Below are 19227 nucleotides of genomic sequence, written 5' to 3'. Positions count from 1 at the left end.
GACTGAATGTAATGCATTCAATTATTCAGATTGTTTAAAAATAAAGATAATAAGTCACCAATCTATTTAAACATCTGAAAACCCCCGGAACTTGTTGTTCAACATCGACGTTTACAGCGGACATCCTTGAGAGACGCACGGAGACCTCAAATGTGGGACGTTGTTTTTCTTTACCGCGACGGTACAGCGCAGTCTGTCGTTTAAAACTTAGCAATGTCTATATTTACACCAACAAATCAAATACGGTTGACAAATGTGGCCGTGGTGCGGACGAAGAGAGGAGGGAAGAGGTTTGAAATCGCCTGTTACAAGAATAAAGTCATGAGCTGGAGATCAGGAGCGTGAGTAATGCTAGCTAAATGTCAACATACAAACTGTTTAACTGGCTTTACTTTGCAGATTTTTGAACACATATTTTTTATTATTTGATTGAATGTCCAAACATTGTGTTCTCCTCCAGTGAGAAAGACCTGGATGAGGTTTTACAGACGCACTCGGTCTTCGTTAATGTGTCCAAAGGCCAGGCGGCGAAGAAGGAAGACTTGACCAAGGCATTTGAAACAGATGATCAAACAGAAATCTGTAAACAGGTAGGAAACATTTCCCTGTCCGCATTCAAAGGCCTGTGGATTATTTATTTTTGACCGGCTTTTGTCTACTGCTTTCTTTCTCGCAGATCCTCGCCAAAGGAGAGCTCCAAGTATCAGACAAAGAAAGACAGTCTCAGCTGGAGACAATGTTCAGGGATATTGCAACAATTGTGGCTGAGAAGTGTGTCAACCCGAGCACCAAGAGGCCGTATACAGTCAGTCTCATTGAGCGGTCAATGAGGGACATCCACTACTCTGTCAAGGCCAGTAAGAACACTAAAATGCAGGTGAGGACACAAATAAGCAAATATGGTAAAACATGTACACTAAACTACCAAATCACTGTAAAGAGCAAAATGTGCGTCTACTTGTGGATACGGGATCATGCTTTTAGTGCGGTAGTTTGTGATGTAAACATTAATGGCATTAATGGCTGAACTGTAACTTGGTTAGCTAGTTCACGTAGCTATAGCATCTTGCTTATCAAGAAATGCACGTTTCTTTCAGTTTGGTGAAAAGCGCAGAAAAATGATGTCAAATATATTTTTGACTTTGGGTAAACTATCCTTTTCTGCTATGTTTGCAAGTTAGTTGATCTTGGGAACGGATATGTCACGTTGGTTTGCAGGCTCTGGATGTGATCCGCCAGCTGAAGGACACCATTGAGATCCAGAGAGCCCACATGAGGCTGCGATTGGTCTTGCCAGGCAAGGATGCCAAGAGGGTGAAGGAGAAACTGAAACCATTTCTGGAGATTGTGGAGAATGAAGACTTTGATGAGATGCTAGAAATGGTGAAGAAAGTATTTTAAAAGTATAGCGTTTGTGAGGGTGATCTAATCTCTACACATATTGAGCTATGTATGTGTCATGACGAGCAATCGTATTTGCTCACGACACCTCAGCCGAATGTAGATTCAAATCTAAGGTCTTTACTTTTGTCTCCGATTGTAATTGTAAAATGTTTTTAATTCTGTGGAAACAGAGATCAGGAGTGGCAGATGCACAATTTACAAAGTACAAAGTAGAAGGCAGAGGAAAAGCCTTCTGCTTTTTTCTCCCCCTCTTCTCTCTGTATTAAATGACTCCCTTTTTCTGCTGTTCATCATTCCTCCTCTTCAGGTGTGTCTGGTTGATCCTGGCTACTTCAGGCAGATTGATGAGCTGATCCGCTGCGAGACTAAAGGCCGGGGTTCTCTGGATGTTCTGAGTCTGAAGGATGTTGAAGAGGGAGATATGAAATTATAATAAACCAACTATTTAAGACTCTGTACCTTATCCACAATAACATACTTCACTGAAACCCGCAAACTGTAAACTGACTGGAGAGGCTGTATCCCTGAAGAAATATGTACTAATTTCTGGTTTTACTTATTTAATTGGAATATTATTGTTTGCCACATTTGCATGATTGGTGGAGTATATTTTACAATCACCTTTGAGCTTTCATATCTAACCTTCATTTGCACTCATTCATTCTAGGCTGTGTTCTCTATCCCTTTGAGGATCTTTTTCTTCAGCGTCTCAGGACCATTAACCAACCTTTTTTGGCGTTGTTGTTTTTTTTTCTTCTTCTCCCCTGTCAAAGTTGTGTGCCATGCAATCATTCTCAGTATCCCATTTATAAATATCGGTAATGTCATTTGCCCAACAGTGTGTTTTTTTTTTTACCTACCGGTATGTTTGACAATACCCACGGAGCGTTAGATAAAAGCATGTTTAAGGGGGCAGACAGTTTGCTAGAGGATGTGGATAGAACATTACTACCCTTGCATTTTAAAATGCCATGATTCTGTGAAGAATCCTCTGGCTACTTGTGATCTATGAGCTCCCTCCATCTTCATCACCTTGAGAAGAGTCATCCTCTCCCTAAGGAAATGATTAGACCTACTAAAGAGCTTGACCAGTTTACCACAGGGGAGAAGAGGAGGGGAACCATCTGGATAGCACTCAGGCTGTGGGGGGACTCGCCATGGGGCATGCTGGGAGTTTGGACTGAGGGGCTTTTATGTGACTGACATGAATGCTGTCTCTGTCCGAATGGGGTGGCTGTGGAATCTGCATTGAACTGATATCAATAAAAATCCCACAGATTGAGTCGTGTGCCATCTCTTCTTGAGTTGATAGAAAATAATTCCCAACAGTACAGCCTTTCTATGAGCAAAGAACCTTTTATTCTTACCAATCAGACATTGAAACTGGAATGTAAACAAAAAACATGAATACGATAATTAATCTGTCATGAGATATAACTTGACAGCTACAGAAGTCAAAATTGTTCAATTTAACATTTTATCATCTTTGAATAGTTTGCAAACACAGTTTAGTCAGAGGACAATTACCGGTAGTTTTGTTTCCAGAAAACGCCCCCCCCATTCTCTAAAATAAAAAAAACGTCAAGTTTGAAGGCTATATAATTTAAATGCTCCATTATTTCTACTCAACGTTAAACTTCCTTGAATGGACTGGAGGATAAGAAATGACCAAAAGTAGCACGAGTAGTGCAGACTCGTTCATCTCAGATGTTGAACTGTTTTGTCTTTTGCGAGAAAAATACACGTTACATTATTCTTATTTAGAGCGGATGTATTTATGCAAAGCACTATTTAGTTTTGAGATCAATGTTATCTTGTTCACATTGATTTCAGACATCACAATGCATTAATGGTATCAGAAGGCTACATTGTTGCATTGTGAGTACCACAGGCATCATTCACAGCTCTACTGAATTAACCAAATGAGGATTTAATGTAAATCAATACTATACACAGTGAGCAAAAATGAAAGAAAAAATAAGATGCAGCCCGCTTCACATCAATGTTAACAAAACTAGCCTGAAACATTTCATAACTTCATGCTTGGTGAGGCTAAAGCATCCTCACTTATCTCATGCAGCCAGAAGTTTGTTGTTAAATTTCTCAACCATAATAATCCTCTTCTCGTTTGCTCGGCCACACTTCCAGAAGACGTCACAGCCCCCTCAGATAGGCTCTGATCTGTGTTCATACTGGCTGTTTGTGAAGACAGTTCTGTTGATCCTACTGAGTGGGTGGTTAGCCTCCTCCCCTGGGTTAGGATACCTGCTTCCCTCAGGGCGCTCCGCCTGCCTTCCAAAAGTGGGGCATCTGGTGGTGAGGAACACGCCACACACCAGCATCAAAGAAAAGGAGATCCATCCGAGGTACAGCGCAGGGCCCCAGGCTCTCCTCAGAAACACAGCACCCTGAAGTGGCTGGCTGGTGAGATGACACGTCCAAGCTGTGGGGATCAGCACGAGGATTGCAGACAAAGCATACAAAGAACCAGAAAGCACTTTGAATTGCTTTCGTATCGGGAACCACACGGTCCCTACTGCGCCTGTCACTGTGGCAAAAGCCCCAACTCCAATAGCTGCTGTAATGAGGGCCCTCCATGTCCGAAAGCTTCCAGAAAGAGACATTAGAGACTGGTAGAAGGAGCAGTGCAGGCTACCGTCATGGGCCAAGTCCCAGTGATCCCAGTCCAGCCACACCCCATCCCAGTAGGCAGGCAGAGAAGCCGTTGTGTTGTCCACAGTGCCGCTTACCTTCCACAGAGCTAGGCAGCGTGTCAGAATGGCACAAAGCCACCCTGTGACGGCCAGACCAAGGACAGCGAGCTCCAGCTGCCACCCCATGACTACAGCCTGTTTGCGCCGTCGCATCACTGTCTATGCAAATACACCCGGCAGCAGACACGGGTGGATTGTTTTTTTAGTGTGTGTGTTTGCATATGGGAGTGACTATGTGTGCACTTTGTGTGCTGATCAGAAAAGAGAAACCAGTTCTTTAGTATTCATGAAAAGAAGGCTGAGTGTGACTACAGCTGGGTGGAGGTGGGAAATCCCTCTGTTTGCTCTACTATGGTTTCACAACAATCCCTGTCTCTCACTTGCAGCCGAGCGGGAGCAGCAGGCTTCCATTGTGCTCTGATTTTCTGTGTCATACTGTGTCATGTTTCAGAGAGAACTGAATTTAAAGAGCCCCAAGTTAGGACTTGTCTTCACAGAAGTGTTGCCACTGCCTGCCTCTGCAGCTATACCGGTAGTTTGTGACCAATGGCAGTTGAATAGTATTTGCAAACCACATATTCCTCACTGCAAAATACTCATTCAACTGGCACAAGTTGAAAGTCGTTATTTATTAAATGCTGCAAAACTCAAGCACGCAAAGGTTTTGCATGGCAAATTCTCATTTAGATGAAAAAAGTCATTAAGGAATGACAAATGTTATTTTCTACTAGAAATGTGCATTTTGCTACTGGAGTAAAAATTCACAACAAAATCATTCTCCTAAAGAAGGGGAAACTGTGTTAAAAGTTACATTGTAAATTACAGTTCTGATGGGGAAACATAAAATATAAACAGGACATTTTATTACAACCATAAATATCGACAGAAGTCTCCAGATGTTTGGGATTAACACTACTGTAGATGGATTAAAGTTTATTAATTAAAATTGCATCTATGTGTCTCTCCCTGAAAAAAATTGCAACCTATAACAGCCGAGACTGGCTGCAGTGTTTACTTATTTAAATATGATAAAGCATATTTTTTGGTGTAAACTTCTAATAACATATAAATTGTACAACATATATAAGTTGTATGTTATAGATATACATGCAGACACATGGACTGATCTGTTGGTTCTTATGTCATACATAGTTCTTGATGGCATAGCCACTGTGTGGGGGGGTCTTGGTCAGTGTGTACCCAGTGCTGGGGAACCTGGACCTCTGTGGTGGGCAGGTAGTGCACAGAATGCCCCCCCCACAGAACAGAAGCCCTGATATCACAAAGCCTATATATATGGCTGCTCCTAGCTCTCTCTTGAGCACCTCGGGGACAAAGGGATTGTGGAAGTCCCTGATGATGGAATTTGCTGTCCAGGAAACTGCAACCATGGTGGTGAGGGCCGCCAGGCAGAAGGTGGCCCCAGAGCTCAACACCAAACGAGCCTTGATCCTTGGGTGGCCGAGGCAGTTAGTGCATCTTGCTCCCAGGAGGAAGACGAGGAAACCCAAACATCCCAACACCAAGCTGATGCAGATTAGGCCTCGAGCTGCCTGGAGGTCTGGTGACAAGTCCAGCAGGGCGTCATAAAGCTTACACTGCATCTGACCTGTGTACTCGCTGACACAAGTCATCCATAGACCTTCCCAGAAAACCTGCATGACCACCAGCTGGGTGCCGATGAAGGCTGTCACCTTCCACATGGGTAGAGCACATATCAGGATGGTCCCAGCAACGCCCATCATGGACAGGCTGATACCCAACTCCTGCAGAGCCATGGGACACGGTGCAGACTGTCACACCCTGAGAAACACAGGATGGAGAGGAACAAAACATTCTAGTTATTATTCCAGGCGGATCCTTCCCTTACACCTCGACATCTAATCAGAATGCATCAAACAGCCGGGTGGAATGGTTAACTGATTAGCAGAAAGAAATGCAGCAAGACAACACTTCTTTAGGAAAGAAGATCACCTTCAAACCAGTTGTGTTAGTTCTTTGGGACACATTGAAGACATTTAATTTAGGATGACTGAATATAGTAAAGACTGAAATATATAGCTTGGTTAGTACTGAGAAGGCTTTCCATGAAGCTGAAGCCGTTTCCTTTAAGTTCATATTTCAGAGCATGGAGGCAAAGGACCACTAGGTGGCAGTAGTACACATTGAATCACCTTTTAATACACGCGTCTCTTCCAGTTGGATATTCTTTTACAGAATTTTAGCTCTTGCTAAACAGAGTTGCCATCTGAGTCAAATGCATGTTGTTGTTGTTATCCCTGGACTGTGCCAGTTGTTTGTGACCAAATGAAATCAAACTCTGGCATGTAATTTTCCCTTTTTAATTTATTGGAATATATATATATTTTTACATTAGAATATATGTGTATATGTATATATTAACATTCCCAAAAGTGTTTGTGCTCCCCACTCGGAACTCTTTCCAATTGGTGTGAACTCTCCCTTATGAGATTGCATGTTTAACCAATGCCCACAGTTACAAGACAAGAACAAGCCAGTATTCTGTATCTCTATTGGCTGATGTCAGTTTGACTTTGAACCAGGCTGATATGGAGTAATGGTAACAGCATAGCTGTTACACCATATGCTATTTGTGTATTTCCACAATACAAGGCGAGAAAAGAGCCTCTGGGTGATGATAGAGCAGAAGAAGAGACAGAGAGAGAGAGAGAGCATCAATCAGAGCAGATGTTTAAAAAAGACCATCCATTGGTCTGTGGTCTGCCTCGTCTGTTTAATTAGAACTGCTGGTACGAGGATAGAAATGCGGCATTGCATTCTGTAACTAATGTGACGAATGATGAATAATGATGAAATGGGGAAATGCGCAACATTTTCTGTGCCAAAATGTTGTTGGCGCAATTCTCTCCCAAGCAAAAAAAAAAGTCTGCACGCACCAAAATCCTACATATGGGGGTTGAACCCCTCCGAATGTCTGATCCGAGATCCGACTCTAAACATCTATATTTGACAATGCCAGTCATAAATACTGTTACTACGAAAGCAGAACTGAGTGGAGAAATTAGTATGTTTGACATTTTTAAAGTTTCCAGACTCTGTGCAATTTGACTCTTCTTCCTCTCAGTCTGATAACAAGAGAAAACACAGCTCTCCCACAAGGCCTGCTGAGCAGGCAACATTACTTGGAAGGAAATGATTTAAACTTTTGGCAAACCTTTGTATCAACTTTTGATAAGCTCCATTTTTCATTACTGTAATCTACCTCCTCCCCAAGCGTTCATGCAGCCGATGCTGACACTGTTGTCTGAACGTTCCTGAGAAACCATGTTTGTTGGCTCCATAGTGATCTCTGGTAAGTCCCTGACAAACAGGTTCTCCCTTTGCTTGTTTAATTCCCCCACAATCGTATTCAGTTTTGAAATATATGTAAGCAAGTATGAGATCAGGTCAGGTATAAAGCCATTTATTGTGCACAACACAAAGAACAAAAACATATAAAGTGACATTTATTTCAGCTGAAATTGGCCATTTTCCCAACATGTAATTGTGGTTTATTAAACTTAACCTACTTCCCATGTACATGTTTATTTTATGACCAACAACAACAATATCCAAACCACCCAAAATATTGTTCTCCCATAAGGTAAAAGTGCATAGTTCCTTCATTGCAGGTTATTTGTACGTCATCAAGAGTTTACTTAATACCTTTAGAAATCTCAAATATATGTCTTTGTTGGTGTCAAAGTTCGGACTGAATCATTTCCTCCAGAATTATTCAGCAGGTACTTCACAGAGGGGGCCTCGTCCTCTTTGGGGGGACAGTTGGCACACAGAAGCCCTCCTCCCAAGATCAGCAGTGCCGCAGCCCCCCAGCCGATGTAAAGAGAGGCTCCGAGCTCTCTTTTCTGACCGTCTATCACGAGAGGATTGTAGAAGTTCCTTATGATCATACTGGCAGTCCAGAAAACGGGGATAAAGCAGAGGACTCCGCTTATAATCAGTATCACACCGGCTGCCACGGTCGTCCTTGCCTTGGCCATCTTCCCTGGAATAAAGTTGGTGCACTTTCCGCCGATGAAAGCTACGATGATTCCCGCGATGCCTGTTATGATGGAAACGACCATCAATGCTCGTGCCCCCTGGAGGTCGGCGCTCAGAGCCAGCATGGAGTCATACACTTTGCATTGCATCTGACCTGTGCTCTGGACCACGCAGCTCATCCAGATGCCCTCCCACACGGTCTGGGATGTCACTATATTGCTGCCAATGAAGGCAGTGACCTTCCACATGGGAGCACCGCAGGCAATGAGCACGCCGATCCAACCGAAAAGGGCCAGAACACAGCCCGCCATCTGCAACCCCATGGAAGCCATCGTCTCCTCTCTCTCTCTCTCTCTCTGTCTCTGAGAGAATACCGAGTGCAGATGAGGTGTGTTCACATCAGCATCCGAAGCAGAATGAGCGTGAAGAATGAAAGGTGCGATTGTTTTTATGAAACCATAAGGGGCCCTGCCAAATAATACCAGCTCTGCAGGATTCTTTGTGTGCAGACACAATCAAGGTTGTTTCTTCTTGTCATTCATCTGGATGGAGATTGAGATTGTGTTGCATGAAGTCCAGTTTCTATTCTCAGCAAGAAAAAGTGTTTATGTGGCAAAAAAAGAAAAGAAAAGAAATGCAACATCCCCAAAATTAATTAGTTTGAATTAAGTTGGTTAAGATGTGTATAGCTGTTTTCTTTCTGTTTTGTTTGTAAGCTTCATAAGAAACTGGGTTACTTTTATATTTAATTATCTGATTGCTTCTAAACGATACAAAACACCAAATTATCTGAACTGATCTTATAATAATATAAATGCCTTCTAAAATAGGCTTAATTTTAAAATTCAAATTCATTTAAGAGACTTTGAGTATCTAGAAAAGCATTATAAATAAAAATGTATTATTATTATTAGATATAAGAGCTTTAAAAATATATATATATATATATATTTCAAAATGTACTTCTTATGAGGCAAAAGTGGTGCTGCAGGGTGGCCCGGTGGTTAGTGCTTTTGTCTCACTCTGAGTGGCCTTGCGATGTGCTGGTGACACATCCAGGGTGTACCCAGCCTCTCGCCCATAGTCAGCTGGGATAGGCTCCAGCAACACCGATGAACCGCAATACAGATGAAACGGCTTTAGATGAGACGATTGAGGTCGACTCCTCTACAAGAAAATGGATGGATCAATCAAAAGTAAAAAGTCTAATAAAAAGTAATACAAGTAAAAAAGTAAAATATAATATACAAAAAATAATGAAAAGTAAAATGTGTTTAGTTTTGTGTGACTCTTGTCTCAGATTTTGCATATAGTGGTGGACCAGATTGTGCACTGTGACATCAGAGTGTTTAGGAGCATCAGGAACAGGTTCAGGGAGATTCTCTGTTGGCAGAGAGCAACTCAGGAATGTGAAACCATGTCGAGAATAGCAACACAACAGGGAGTGTTGCAGCAGTAAAACACAAGGACAGAAAGCATTTTTGTAATGAACTAAAATAGGTCCTAGAAACATTTTATGACCTGACCCCCCCCCCCCCAATCACCATTCTGATTTTCTTTCCATATAAAGCAAAATAAAAAAACAACAACAACTGTGAAATATGTCAATAAGTTTGGTTAAAATGTACCCACGGTTATGGAGTATTGCCCATTACGGTTACAGCAATGACAATATGGATAACCATAATTCAGAATTGGTCATTGTCATTAAGGAAACAGGAAACAATACTTATGTAAACAGAGGTATCTTGGGTCATCTGACTTTGACATGTCATAATTACAGTATCCAGTAGAGGACTTTTATCCCTTGAACGCAATCATTTGTCACTTTGGGACAAATCCCATCGGGAAAGGGATAGGAAGAGATCCTGTTTTGGTTTAAAATAAACTTCCACCAGTGCAAACAGAAAATGTCCACTCACGGCGTTGAACAGCTAAGTATAATATATGGTTTTTTAGTTATTAAAATTGTGTCATCACAGACTTATTTTAAAAAACAATGCAATCTAGACTGGCAGCTATCCCGTCTACACAGATATGCCCAATGCTGTATTTTACGATACGATACGATACGATACGATACGATACGATACAATACACTTTATTTATCCATACAGACAGAGTCTTCTGGAAATTGAGGACATTTGGAAATTTTATCTGGGTGACTGGACATGTCTGGCTGGATTTTAGGATGTAATCGTTTATGTCTTCCTTGGCCATGTATCCATAAAATGCAATAAAAATCTGTGACATACTGCATGTTGCACACACAGACAGACAAATCTGGCAGACTATTTATCTGCCAACCCTAAGTGCGGAGGAAACCAGCACCATAGACACCTTAGATACTCTGTCATAGAACCTTCTATGACAGAGTTTTACTGGCTCGCAACTCTGCAAATCTGGTGTAACTGGTTTAACACCTGCAGGAAGTATTCAAGCAAACGGCTGAAGCTCTTTGACAATAAATAATTCAGTTGTGTTTTTATCTTGTGACATTTGAAGTATTAAACCATGAAATAGTTATATAAAAAAAGAAATATTTGAGTGAGGTACAAAACAAAAAACACATTTACAACACATTTACAAAATTGTTTTATTAAAAACAAGTAAATTCTGCTAACAAATGCAAGTCAATCATGCAACTATTGAACAAGATTGTAAAGCTTTTCTTTTTTTCACAATTTCACAAAGTATTGTTCAGACTGTACAGGATTCCGAGCATACCAAATATTTAGGGAAATGTTTGTTTCAATAAAAACTTCATATAGAATATCTCAGTCCAGTCGTGAGGCTTTTGGTGGATGATTTTCCATCACTGTAGCATCAAACCACGTCTTTGCACTGTTTCTTATTCCTCCAGAAACACTTTCCTCCACCAAATAAATTTGAATTGAACAAAAGACAGACAGCCTATGGTGTTAGGAGAGAATCAGGGTAACGTGGAGTTGCTCAAGAAAATTAAAATTGTTCGTGGCCTTGTTCGGGGGGGGGGGGGAGACGCTCACACGTAGGCTCTGCTGGTGGCTACTGACCTAGCACCGGAGTACTTGACTGGATATTCAGGGCTGTCCTTGGGTGGGCATGAACTGCAGAGGAGGGCTCCACCGAGGAGGAGAAGTGCAGCTGTGCCCCAGCCGATGTAAAGTGCGGCCCCCAGCTCTCTCCTCTGGCCAGAGGTTGTGATGGGGTTGTAGAAATCCCTGATAGTGGTGTTGGCAGACCAGCAGACGGGTACGAGGACAAGAACTCCAGCACATATGAAGACAATTCCGGCTGCAATGGCCACCTTGGATTTGGCAGTTTTATCCTCCACGAAGTTGGTGCATTTGCCTCCCGCAATACCCAGAAGGACCCCAAGGGCAGAAACAATGATGGCGATGACCACAAGAGCTCTGGCAGCCTGAAGGTCCTGGGGTAGAGCCAGCAGAGAATCATAGATCTTGCACTGCATCTGGCCTGTGCTCTGCATCACACAGTTCATCCACAAGCCTTCCCAGATGACCTGCGCCGTCACAATGTTGGCTCCAATGAAGGCCGAGACCCTCCACATTGGCAGGGCACACACAATAATGGTTCCCAGGCTACCGATGATCGCCAGGACAAAGCCAAGCATCTGCCGTCCTTGCGAAACCATGATGGAAGTCTTGTTTGAGGCGCTTGACACTGAACAGAAGCAAAGAGGAACGTTTCAGGAGCAGGTCCGAGCAACTCGGCTTTGGAGGTTGAGTTAAGACCGTAACGCATTCCTTTTGGTTATAAGCATGTCTCTGTTGTGGGCGGAGTCAGGAGGACTTCCCTCTGACATGAAACCGGTGCCCTTTACTTGCCCAACCAGATTCTTGACATTATTTTGTATGCGGATAGTCAACGGTTTCGATGAGATGTTCAGCACACTGCAAAAGCGACAAGTTAAAAACCAGGAACAAATACACGACGTTTAAAATGAGCTATCTCATGTTTCTAAGATTTCTCAACCATTTAGAGTGCAGTATTCAATTGAAATCAAGCCTGTAATGAGACGCCACACTTAAACAATGGCCTCTAAAATACCGATTGTTGACCGGGTTGTTTACCAGAAGATCAGGTCCAGTCACTACTGGAGTAGTTTAGTATCACCGGATGTCAGTTGAGGAGGAAGGAGCTTCCATTTAGAGTCATTCTTTTCTTTACTTCCGCTTAATTACCGGTATCAGGAATTAGATTATACAGTCTTCGACTGATTGATTTACTCACAATCATCAATGTCACTCAGAGTTGATTGGATCTCTTCAAAGTTTGGTTGATGGGGGTTTTATTTAATCACGGTTGATCATGTATTTGCATTTCAGAGATTCTAGGAAGTTCATGACAATTATCGGTGGAATGACTCAGTGAATTAAACACATTGATCTTTTATTTAGGATTGATATTGATTTATAAAAGAATAGTCATATACAGTATTTATATTATATATTATAGTATAATATAATATAGGAATTTTACACACACACACACACACATTTAAATAGGATTGAAATTTATATTGCTGGCCCTGAACATATAGTTATCCATAAAATAATAGTGATATGTTGTGATAATGACTCCACAAACAGATAAATTAATATGATACAGACACTTTAATGAAATTATTTTGTGTAATCTTAAAAAAAAGGGCATTCACAGAAATCACATGATATTCCCTATATATAAAATATACTACATACAACAAGCGAATAATAATAATAACAACACTTACAGCCGTTTAAATTTAAAAAGTGATGCAATATTCTAAGACATGTTTAAATAATATTCTTGTCATATTAAGACTTGCTAAAGTTATAAAGATGTCTACTTTAGGGCACAAAATCAATACAAAGAGAAAACACCTGAGGAACATGTCATAATTGTCAAAGGTTACAGGGCTGTGTAAGAAATTCAAATTTAAACATCAGTTATCTATTGAAATATAACATCTTCCATCCAGTAGATTTACAATGTGTAGTTTGACGTGATTTATATTTCAGGCATGACAGGTTCCTGAATCCACACTGGCACAAGTCTCAGTCTTTATCCTCCGTTTGCTCTTTTACGGGTACCGTCCAGAGTATGAAGCCGGTCCTGCATATGGTTTGCCGGGCACGTATGATCCAGTCCCCGTGTATGGTTGGCTGGATGGGGGAGCATACACGGGCCCATATGTTGGGCCTGCGTAAGGATACAGTGGAGCTGGTGGGTAGGCTGGGTATCCATACGTGGGTCTTTGAGGAGGGCAGGATGTGGTAAGGATAATCCCACCAATCAGAAGGATTGCAGTCGAGCCCCAGCCAATGTAGATAGAGGCCCCAATTTCCCTCCTCTGAGTCTCAATGGTCAAGGGGTTCTGGAAGTCCATGATCGAGACGGCTGCAGACCAGCAGACGGGGATGAGCACCAGGATAGCCGAAATAAGGATGAGGCATCCAGCTATGATCATCACTTTGGCCCTTGATGCCTCGTTCTTCAGGCAGCCGGTGCACTTGGCTCCAATAAAACTGATAATGAAGCCGACAAAAGAGAAGATGAGGGAGATGATGACCAAGGCTCGGGCAGCTTGCAGATCATTAGAAAGTCTCATGACCGACTCGTTGAGACTGCACTGCATCTGTCCAGTACTTTGCATCACACAGTTCATCCACAGGCCGTCCCAAATAGTCTGCCCTGTTACGATGTTTGCCCCAACAAAGGTGGTCACTCTCCACAAGGGAATTCCACAGGTCACCGCCACACCGACAAAACCTACAAAACTGATGACCTGACCTGCCACCTCCTTGCCAAGTCTCCCCATGGTGAAGAGGCTCTGTCTGCGGCAGGAGAGAAAAACGTTTCAGCACACAGGTCTGGCTCTCTTTCGGAATGGCAGCTCTCTCCCCCTTGCTGTTTGTCAGAAAATGTAGAAGGGGAGGGCTGTCCCATTGTCAAATGAGTTCTTCTGGTCAAACGAGATTCTTTTCCTGCAGCTAGAGGAGTGGCACTCGTTTCAGAATAATTCCTTTCTTTTTCAGAGGCAGATTTCCAGTAAGGGTAAGGTCATCAAATGAAAGTACAACCTTTAGGGGATTTAAAATGGCCCTGAAACCAGATCAAAAGACGTCCTGTTTTACAAAAGGTATCGTGTTGCACTCATTTAAATTCTGAGAAGTGATTTATATTGAAATGAGTGAAGCACAGCAAAGAGATAATCAGATCATCTCCTTTCATTTTGAAGTGTATGCTTTTAGTTTATATTAAAAGTATAAATAGACTATGTTTGTATCAGAGAAAGCACTGACACAGATCTTTGCAGGATTGCTTTGCCATTACACTGAGAAAATATTGGAAGGGACGGATGGAGAGAAGTTGCGAGCTTCTCTATCCTATGTGTTTTCACATGGTTTCTGTCACTGACTGATTTGATCAAATTTAATATATATATAAAGCTATAATACAACCAGGCCAGAGGTTTTTCAAACATTAGTAAAGGTTATTAAAAAGAAAACAGAACAGAAAAATGGTCACACGGAACAAATCTGTCTTTCCTGATGCATGGACTCCACCAGTTTCTTGTTTTTCTCGTGGTGACTGTGCTGTTTAATAACCTGGCAGGTGATCAAAAGCGTTTCATACCAGCAGAAAGACTGAAACAGTCACATCAGCTGACATGACAGTATCACAGATACTACTAAGCGCTTTCTTATCCGGTGGTGCTTTTCTGCACTGGCAACCATCTCTATAACAGGATCTAATAAAGAAAGGCTCTGTGAAAGCTGATGATAGGCAGGACAAAGCTCATTATGGGCATTGTGACAATTTCATTTATATAGGGGGAGAGTGGGCTAAGATGAGCCACATTTTACTTACGTTGCCCTGCACGTAAGGAAAAAATACACAAAGACAGAATGACAACATTTTCTTTTATTTCAGGATGTCTCCTATCAAAGTAAATTCTCAGGATGCATTCCTGACAAAGCAAAAAAAAAAAAAGTTCTGCTCTGGCACAGCTTGCCAGAGGAGCTTAGTCATTTTACCTGGTATGCAGAAAATTTACTTTTACAAGCAAAAACCTTTTTTTTGTGTGTGTAGAACAAGCAATTATTCTTATTCCACATGCTTCTCTTTAACACAGCAAGATAGAAGTGATAGGTGCTTCTTGAATTTATGGTCACATGACAAAACATGTGCACAGTTACCGAGAACCAAGCGGTGGGTTAACTTACCCTCTGGCTCATCTTACCACACTCTCCCCTAAGTGTATGTTAAAACTGAACTATAGCAGTTCCTTTTTATTTTTAACTTATAACCAACTCTGAACACCCGCCAATATTTTATAGCTTTCTACTGGGCTGGTGAGAATCTGCATTATGGGAAATGATTGGCTGTTTGTTTTTTCTGTAAACAAAACAACAAATTAATTTAAATGATTGTCCAGTTGTATTTTATATCCAAAAAGAGTGCAGCCACTTCTACCTGCTTTTTTCATGGAATATGCATAAGAGCAGTGTTTATATCATGTCCAATGTATTGCTGCAAAATGATTTTCACAGAATCCCTTGAAGTATCAACTTTGATATACAGTTTAGGAGTTTAAAAAAAAGCAATCATCCATTAAGTATATTTTATTTAACAGAACAATAGATTCAAGAGAGAACAGGTGGGAATAATTAAAATGGCAATATTTTTCTTTAAATATATGAAATCAATGTAAAATGCAATCAAGCATACCGGTAAGTTATACATGTATATGTTTCATTTTCTACATTTGTAGCAAAGGAATTTCTGTCATTTATGAAGTTTAATGCAAGACACTAATGTGAACACCGGAAAGTTTCTTAGTTAGATTGATTTCAGTAAAACATATTTTTAACAGCAAAGATTTTGACACATTTGATTTAACAGTGCAGAAAAACATTGTCTCACCGACGTGAGAGTGATTCCTTCTATACAGTCCCAGAGCCCTACATTGTTACTGGTACATTGTGCTCTCAATTAAATATGAAAAGCAGCTTTTGCAATTAAACTTGTGATTATTCCACTCATTGAAAGGCATCAGGTAAAACGTGTTTAAAGTAACTGGGATCTTTTCCCATCACCTTTCCAGTGACCTTGAAAGTCCACGTTGGAAGAGAAGCGCTAACCTTCTTATATGTACTCTCGTGATGTTGCCATTGATTTCACAGGCGTGAATTTTGGTACGTAGTGGGGATGTTCTTGCTTGGGTGGGCAATTCCAACACAGCAGCCCCCCTCCCAACAGTAGCAGGGCGGCAGCCGCCCAGCCGATGTACAGCGCTGCTCCTAACTCATACCTCTGGGACTGGATACTAAGCGGGTTGTAGAAGTTGGTGATGATGGTGTTGGCAGACCAGGAGACGGGGATGAGGCAGAGCAACCCGGAGATGATGAACAAAACTCCAGCCAGGATGCAGGCCCTCGCCTTGGATTTCTCTTGTTCGATGCAGTTGGTGCATTTCCCACCAGCGATTGACAAGATCACTCCACAGATTCCAAGCAGAATGGAAACGATTAGCATGGCTCGAGCAGCCTGCAAGTCTGGAGCCAGGGCCAAAAGAGAATCATACACCTTGCACTGCATTTGGCCTGTGCTCTGCACCACACAGTTCATCCACACACCCTGCCAGATGGTCTGAGCCGTGATGATGTTGGCTCCAACAAAAGCACTTACTTTCCACATGGGCAAAGCACACACTATAATGACCATGAGCCAGCCAATCATCGCCATCGCTATGCCGACCATCTGAATCCCCTGAGACACCATTTCTTCAGCTTTGTCCCGCGCACATTAAAATCCAAAATGAGAGACAAGAGGAATGATTTGAGCTTGCATTTATGCAATACTGTGTGAGCCGGGACACAGACATGAGGGTATGTGAAACCACAGTCCTCAGCTCCGATTGGCTTCATGGTGTTTACACACAAACAGAGAGCCAGTGACCTTTAGTAGTGCTGAGCTGTCAGAAGGCTGAGCTTCAAGGTCAAACACAAAATAGAGAAAATAAGGTTTCTTTTCCGTCAGCAAATAATTCATTATGATTTCAAAATGTTATACTTGGCTATGGGATTTAAAAACATATATTTTACCCTAGAAACTCAGATTCTAATGCAAATCTGAACAAGCATAGGACAATGCCGTAAGCACAAGTGATCTTATTTGCTTTTGATAAATGTGGATGCGTGTTAATGACATTTTAATTTCTCATACTGAACTGAAGTGTAAAAACTGCATGTGTATTATTTGCACATAATTAGGTGTGACGGAAACTGCAGAATGTGTTATATCATTCGCCTCAAGGGGCAGTGTTGGACAGTCAGTGGGGAATTTTCAAGGGAAAACTATTTGCATGTACTGTATCCCACAATTTACCAGGAGAGTACAAAAAGTGACACAATTAATAGGGAAATGTAGATGTGACAGAGTTTAACTTGATAAAGTAGTTAAAGGCATTATTTTTTGTCTACATTTACTAAAGATATTTTTTGAAAGGTTTTTCAATGTTTGTTTTTAAGATGTTTGTGGTTACAAACCTACTTCTCCTTCTTCTATTATTATTGGTGCCTAATCGAGCCCTGCATCATATGTCCTTGATGAAGCCTCTATTTGATCATGAATCTGTTTTAATAACATGCTATAACATGAAAGAAGCAGGATAGTTCAATGTTGGTAAAAACAATTTATTTACATTTTCAAACAGTCAGATATAACACTTGTACATTCTTGAATGAAATGATAGTTTATGTAAATAGTCTCAAAGGCATGAAAAAGGCAAAGCAGTAAAAACACAGTGAATTAAAGTAGCATGTTAAATGTTCCTGTATCTATCGATCTATCTATCTGTCTATCTATCTATCTATCTATCTATCTATCTATCTATCTATCTATCTATCTATCTATCTATCTATCTATCGTCTTCTTTCTCAGATCACGTCTCTTTGTCCACGGCTGTTTGGGTGTGGTGCACATCACTTTATCTCGACATTGATGGAACAATTCCAGAAGGGCTGAATCTTAGTGTGAAATTATCAAACCAAACTTTGTTCATAATAAAGTCACTGTTCAAAAGAATTCAAAACGTTTACGTCGTGACAACATGAATCAACTTGAAAGTCCTTTTCAGTCTTTATCTCAGACGTAGTCCTTTGGGCCAGTCGGGCGTGCCGCATTGTATTTGGCGGTTGAGTAGTTATCCTTGGGAGGGCAGTTTGCACAGAGGAGTCCACCGCCCAGGATGAGGAGGGCTGAAGCCCCCCAGCCAATGAAGAGTGCAGCTCCAAGCTCCCTCTTCTGAGACCCTGCCGTCAGGGGGTTGTAGAAGTCCCTTATGATGGTGTTTGCTGTCCAGCACACAGGGATGAGACACATAACACCAGAAACGATGAAGAACACACCAGATGTCACACCTATTTTGGCCTTGACTGCCTCATCTTCCACGCAGTTGGTGCATTTGCCTCCAGCGATGGCCAGGAGGACCCCCAAAACTCCAACCAGGATAGATATGATGATGAGGGCGCGGGCTGCTTGGAGGTCACGGGAAAGGGCCAGCATAGAGTCATACACCTTGCACTGCATCTGGCCCGTGCTCTGGACCACACAACTCATCCAGATGCCCTCCCAAGTGGTTTGAGCAGTGACAATGCTCTGACCGATGAAGGCTGTCACTTTCCACTGAGGCAGGGCACAGGTAATGATGGTCCCAATCCAGCCAATGATACACAGGGCAATGCCCAACATCTGAAATCCAGCTGCCACCATGTCTCCTTTGTCTGTCTTCCAAGAAAATGTCCAAAAGTTGTGTCTCTTGAAGTTTGTAAAGTCGTACTTGAAGAGATCCCCAAGAGAATGTGTTTGGGTACGGTTGGAATGGGTCTTTTATACATTTAACTTGGGAGGGGCCTGACACACACACACACACACACACACACACTTCTCTCTCTCTGTCACACAACGCTGGGCTATGACATCTACTTTCCCACCCCCATCCCTAGGACATGTGTCATCATGTCAGTTTTTGTCCCAGTCGAAAAACAATTGCAGGTGAAATATCTGTATCATGACTCATATATTGGGATTGGTT

At 41.8% G+C, this 19227-nt stretch overlaps 7 protein-coding genes across 7 annotated transcripts; 1 reads left to right on the top strand and 6 right to left on the bottom strand.

The window, feature by feature from the left end:
- The first annotated feature begins 141 nt into the window (after positions 1–141).
- Positions 142–2679, top strand: LOC137915372 (ribosome maturation protein SBDS-like). The gene is made up of 5 exons (XM_068758710.1): positions 142–341; positions 461–590; positions 677–877; positions 1219–1383; positions 1712–2679. The coding sequence occupies exons 1-5, from the start codon at positions 214–216 to the stop codon at positions 1835–1837; spliced, it is 750 nt and encodes a 249-aa protein (XP_068614811.1). The 5' UTR covers positions 142–213; the 3' UTR covers positions 1838–2679.
- An 890-nt stretch (positions 2680–3569) lies between these two features.
- On the bottom strand, positions 3570–4244 carry LOC137915380 (claudin-9-like). Its single transcript, XM_068758717.1, has one exon. The coding sequence runs from the start codon at positions 4242–4244 to the stop codon at positions 3570–3572; it is 675 nt and encodes a 224-aa protein (XP_068614818.1).
- Positions 4245–5260: 1016 nt separating this feature from the next.
- Positions 5261–5896, bottom strand: LOC137915378 (claudin-4-like). The gene has a single exon (XM_068758716.1). The coding sequence runs from the start codon at positions 5894–5896 to the stop codon at positions 5261–5263; it is 636 nt and encodes a 211-aa protein (XP_068614817.1).
- Positions 5897–7562: 1666 nt separating this feature from the next.
- LOC137915370 (claudin-4-like) lies at positions 7563–11857 on the bottom strand. The gene is made up of 2 exons (XM_068758707.1): positions 11296–11857; positions 7563–8476 (listed from the first exon to the last, which is right to left on the bottom strand). The coding sequence occupies exons 1-2, from the start codon at positions 11776–11778 to the stop codon at positions 7817–7819; spliced, it is 1143 nt and encodes a 380-aa protein (XP_068614808.1). The 5' UTR covers positions 11779–11857; the 3' UTR covers positions 7563–7816.
- Positions 11858–12560: 703 nt separating this feature from the next.
- Positions 12561–14003, bottom strand: LOC137915375 (claudin-4-like). Its single transcript, XM_068758713.1, has one exon. The coding sequence runs from the start codon at positions 13945–13947 to the stop codon at positions 13210–13212; it is 738 nt and encodes a 245-aa protein (XP_068614814.1). The 5' UTR covers positions 13948–14003; the 3' UTR covers positions 12561–13209.
- Positions 14004–15794: 1791 nt separating this feature from the next.
- LOC137915376 (claudin-4-like) lies at positions 15795–16913 on the bottom strand. The gene has a single exon (XM_068758714.1). It carries the CDS (start codon positions 16911–16913, stop codon positions 16278–16280), a length of 636 nt encoding a protein of 211 aa, XP_068614815.1. The 3' UTR covers positions 15795–16277.
- An 893-nt stretch (positions 16914–17806) lies between these two features.
- Positions 17807–18974, bottom strand: LOC137915377 (claudin-4-like). Its single transcript, XM_068758715.1, has one exon. The coding sequence runs from the start codon at positions 18903–18905 to the stop codon at positions 18279–18281; it is 627 nt and encodes a 208-aa protein (XP_068614816.1). The 5' UTR covers positions 18906–18974; the 3' UTR covers positions 17807–18278.
- Positions 18975–19227: the final 253 nt, after the last annotated feature.

This window comes from Brachionichthys hirsutus, unplaced genomic scaffold (genome assembly GCF_040956055.1).
Source record: "Brachionichthys hirsutus isolate HB-005 unplaced genomic scaffold, CSIRO-AGI_Bhir_v1 contig_1006, whole genome shotgun sequence".
NCBI classification, from domain to species: domain Eukaryota; kingdom Metazoa; phylum Chordata; class Actinopteri; order Lophiiformes; family Brachionichthyidae; genus Brachionichthys; species Brachionichthys hirsutus.
This window is presented reverse-complemented; position numbering and strand designations above follow the sequence as displayed.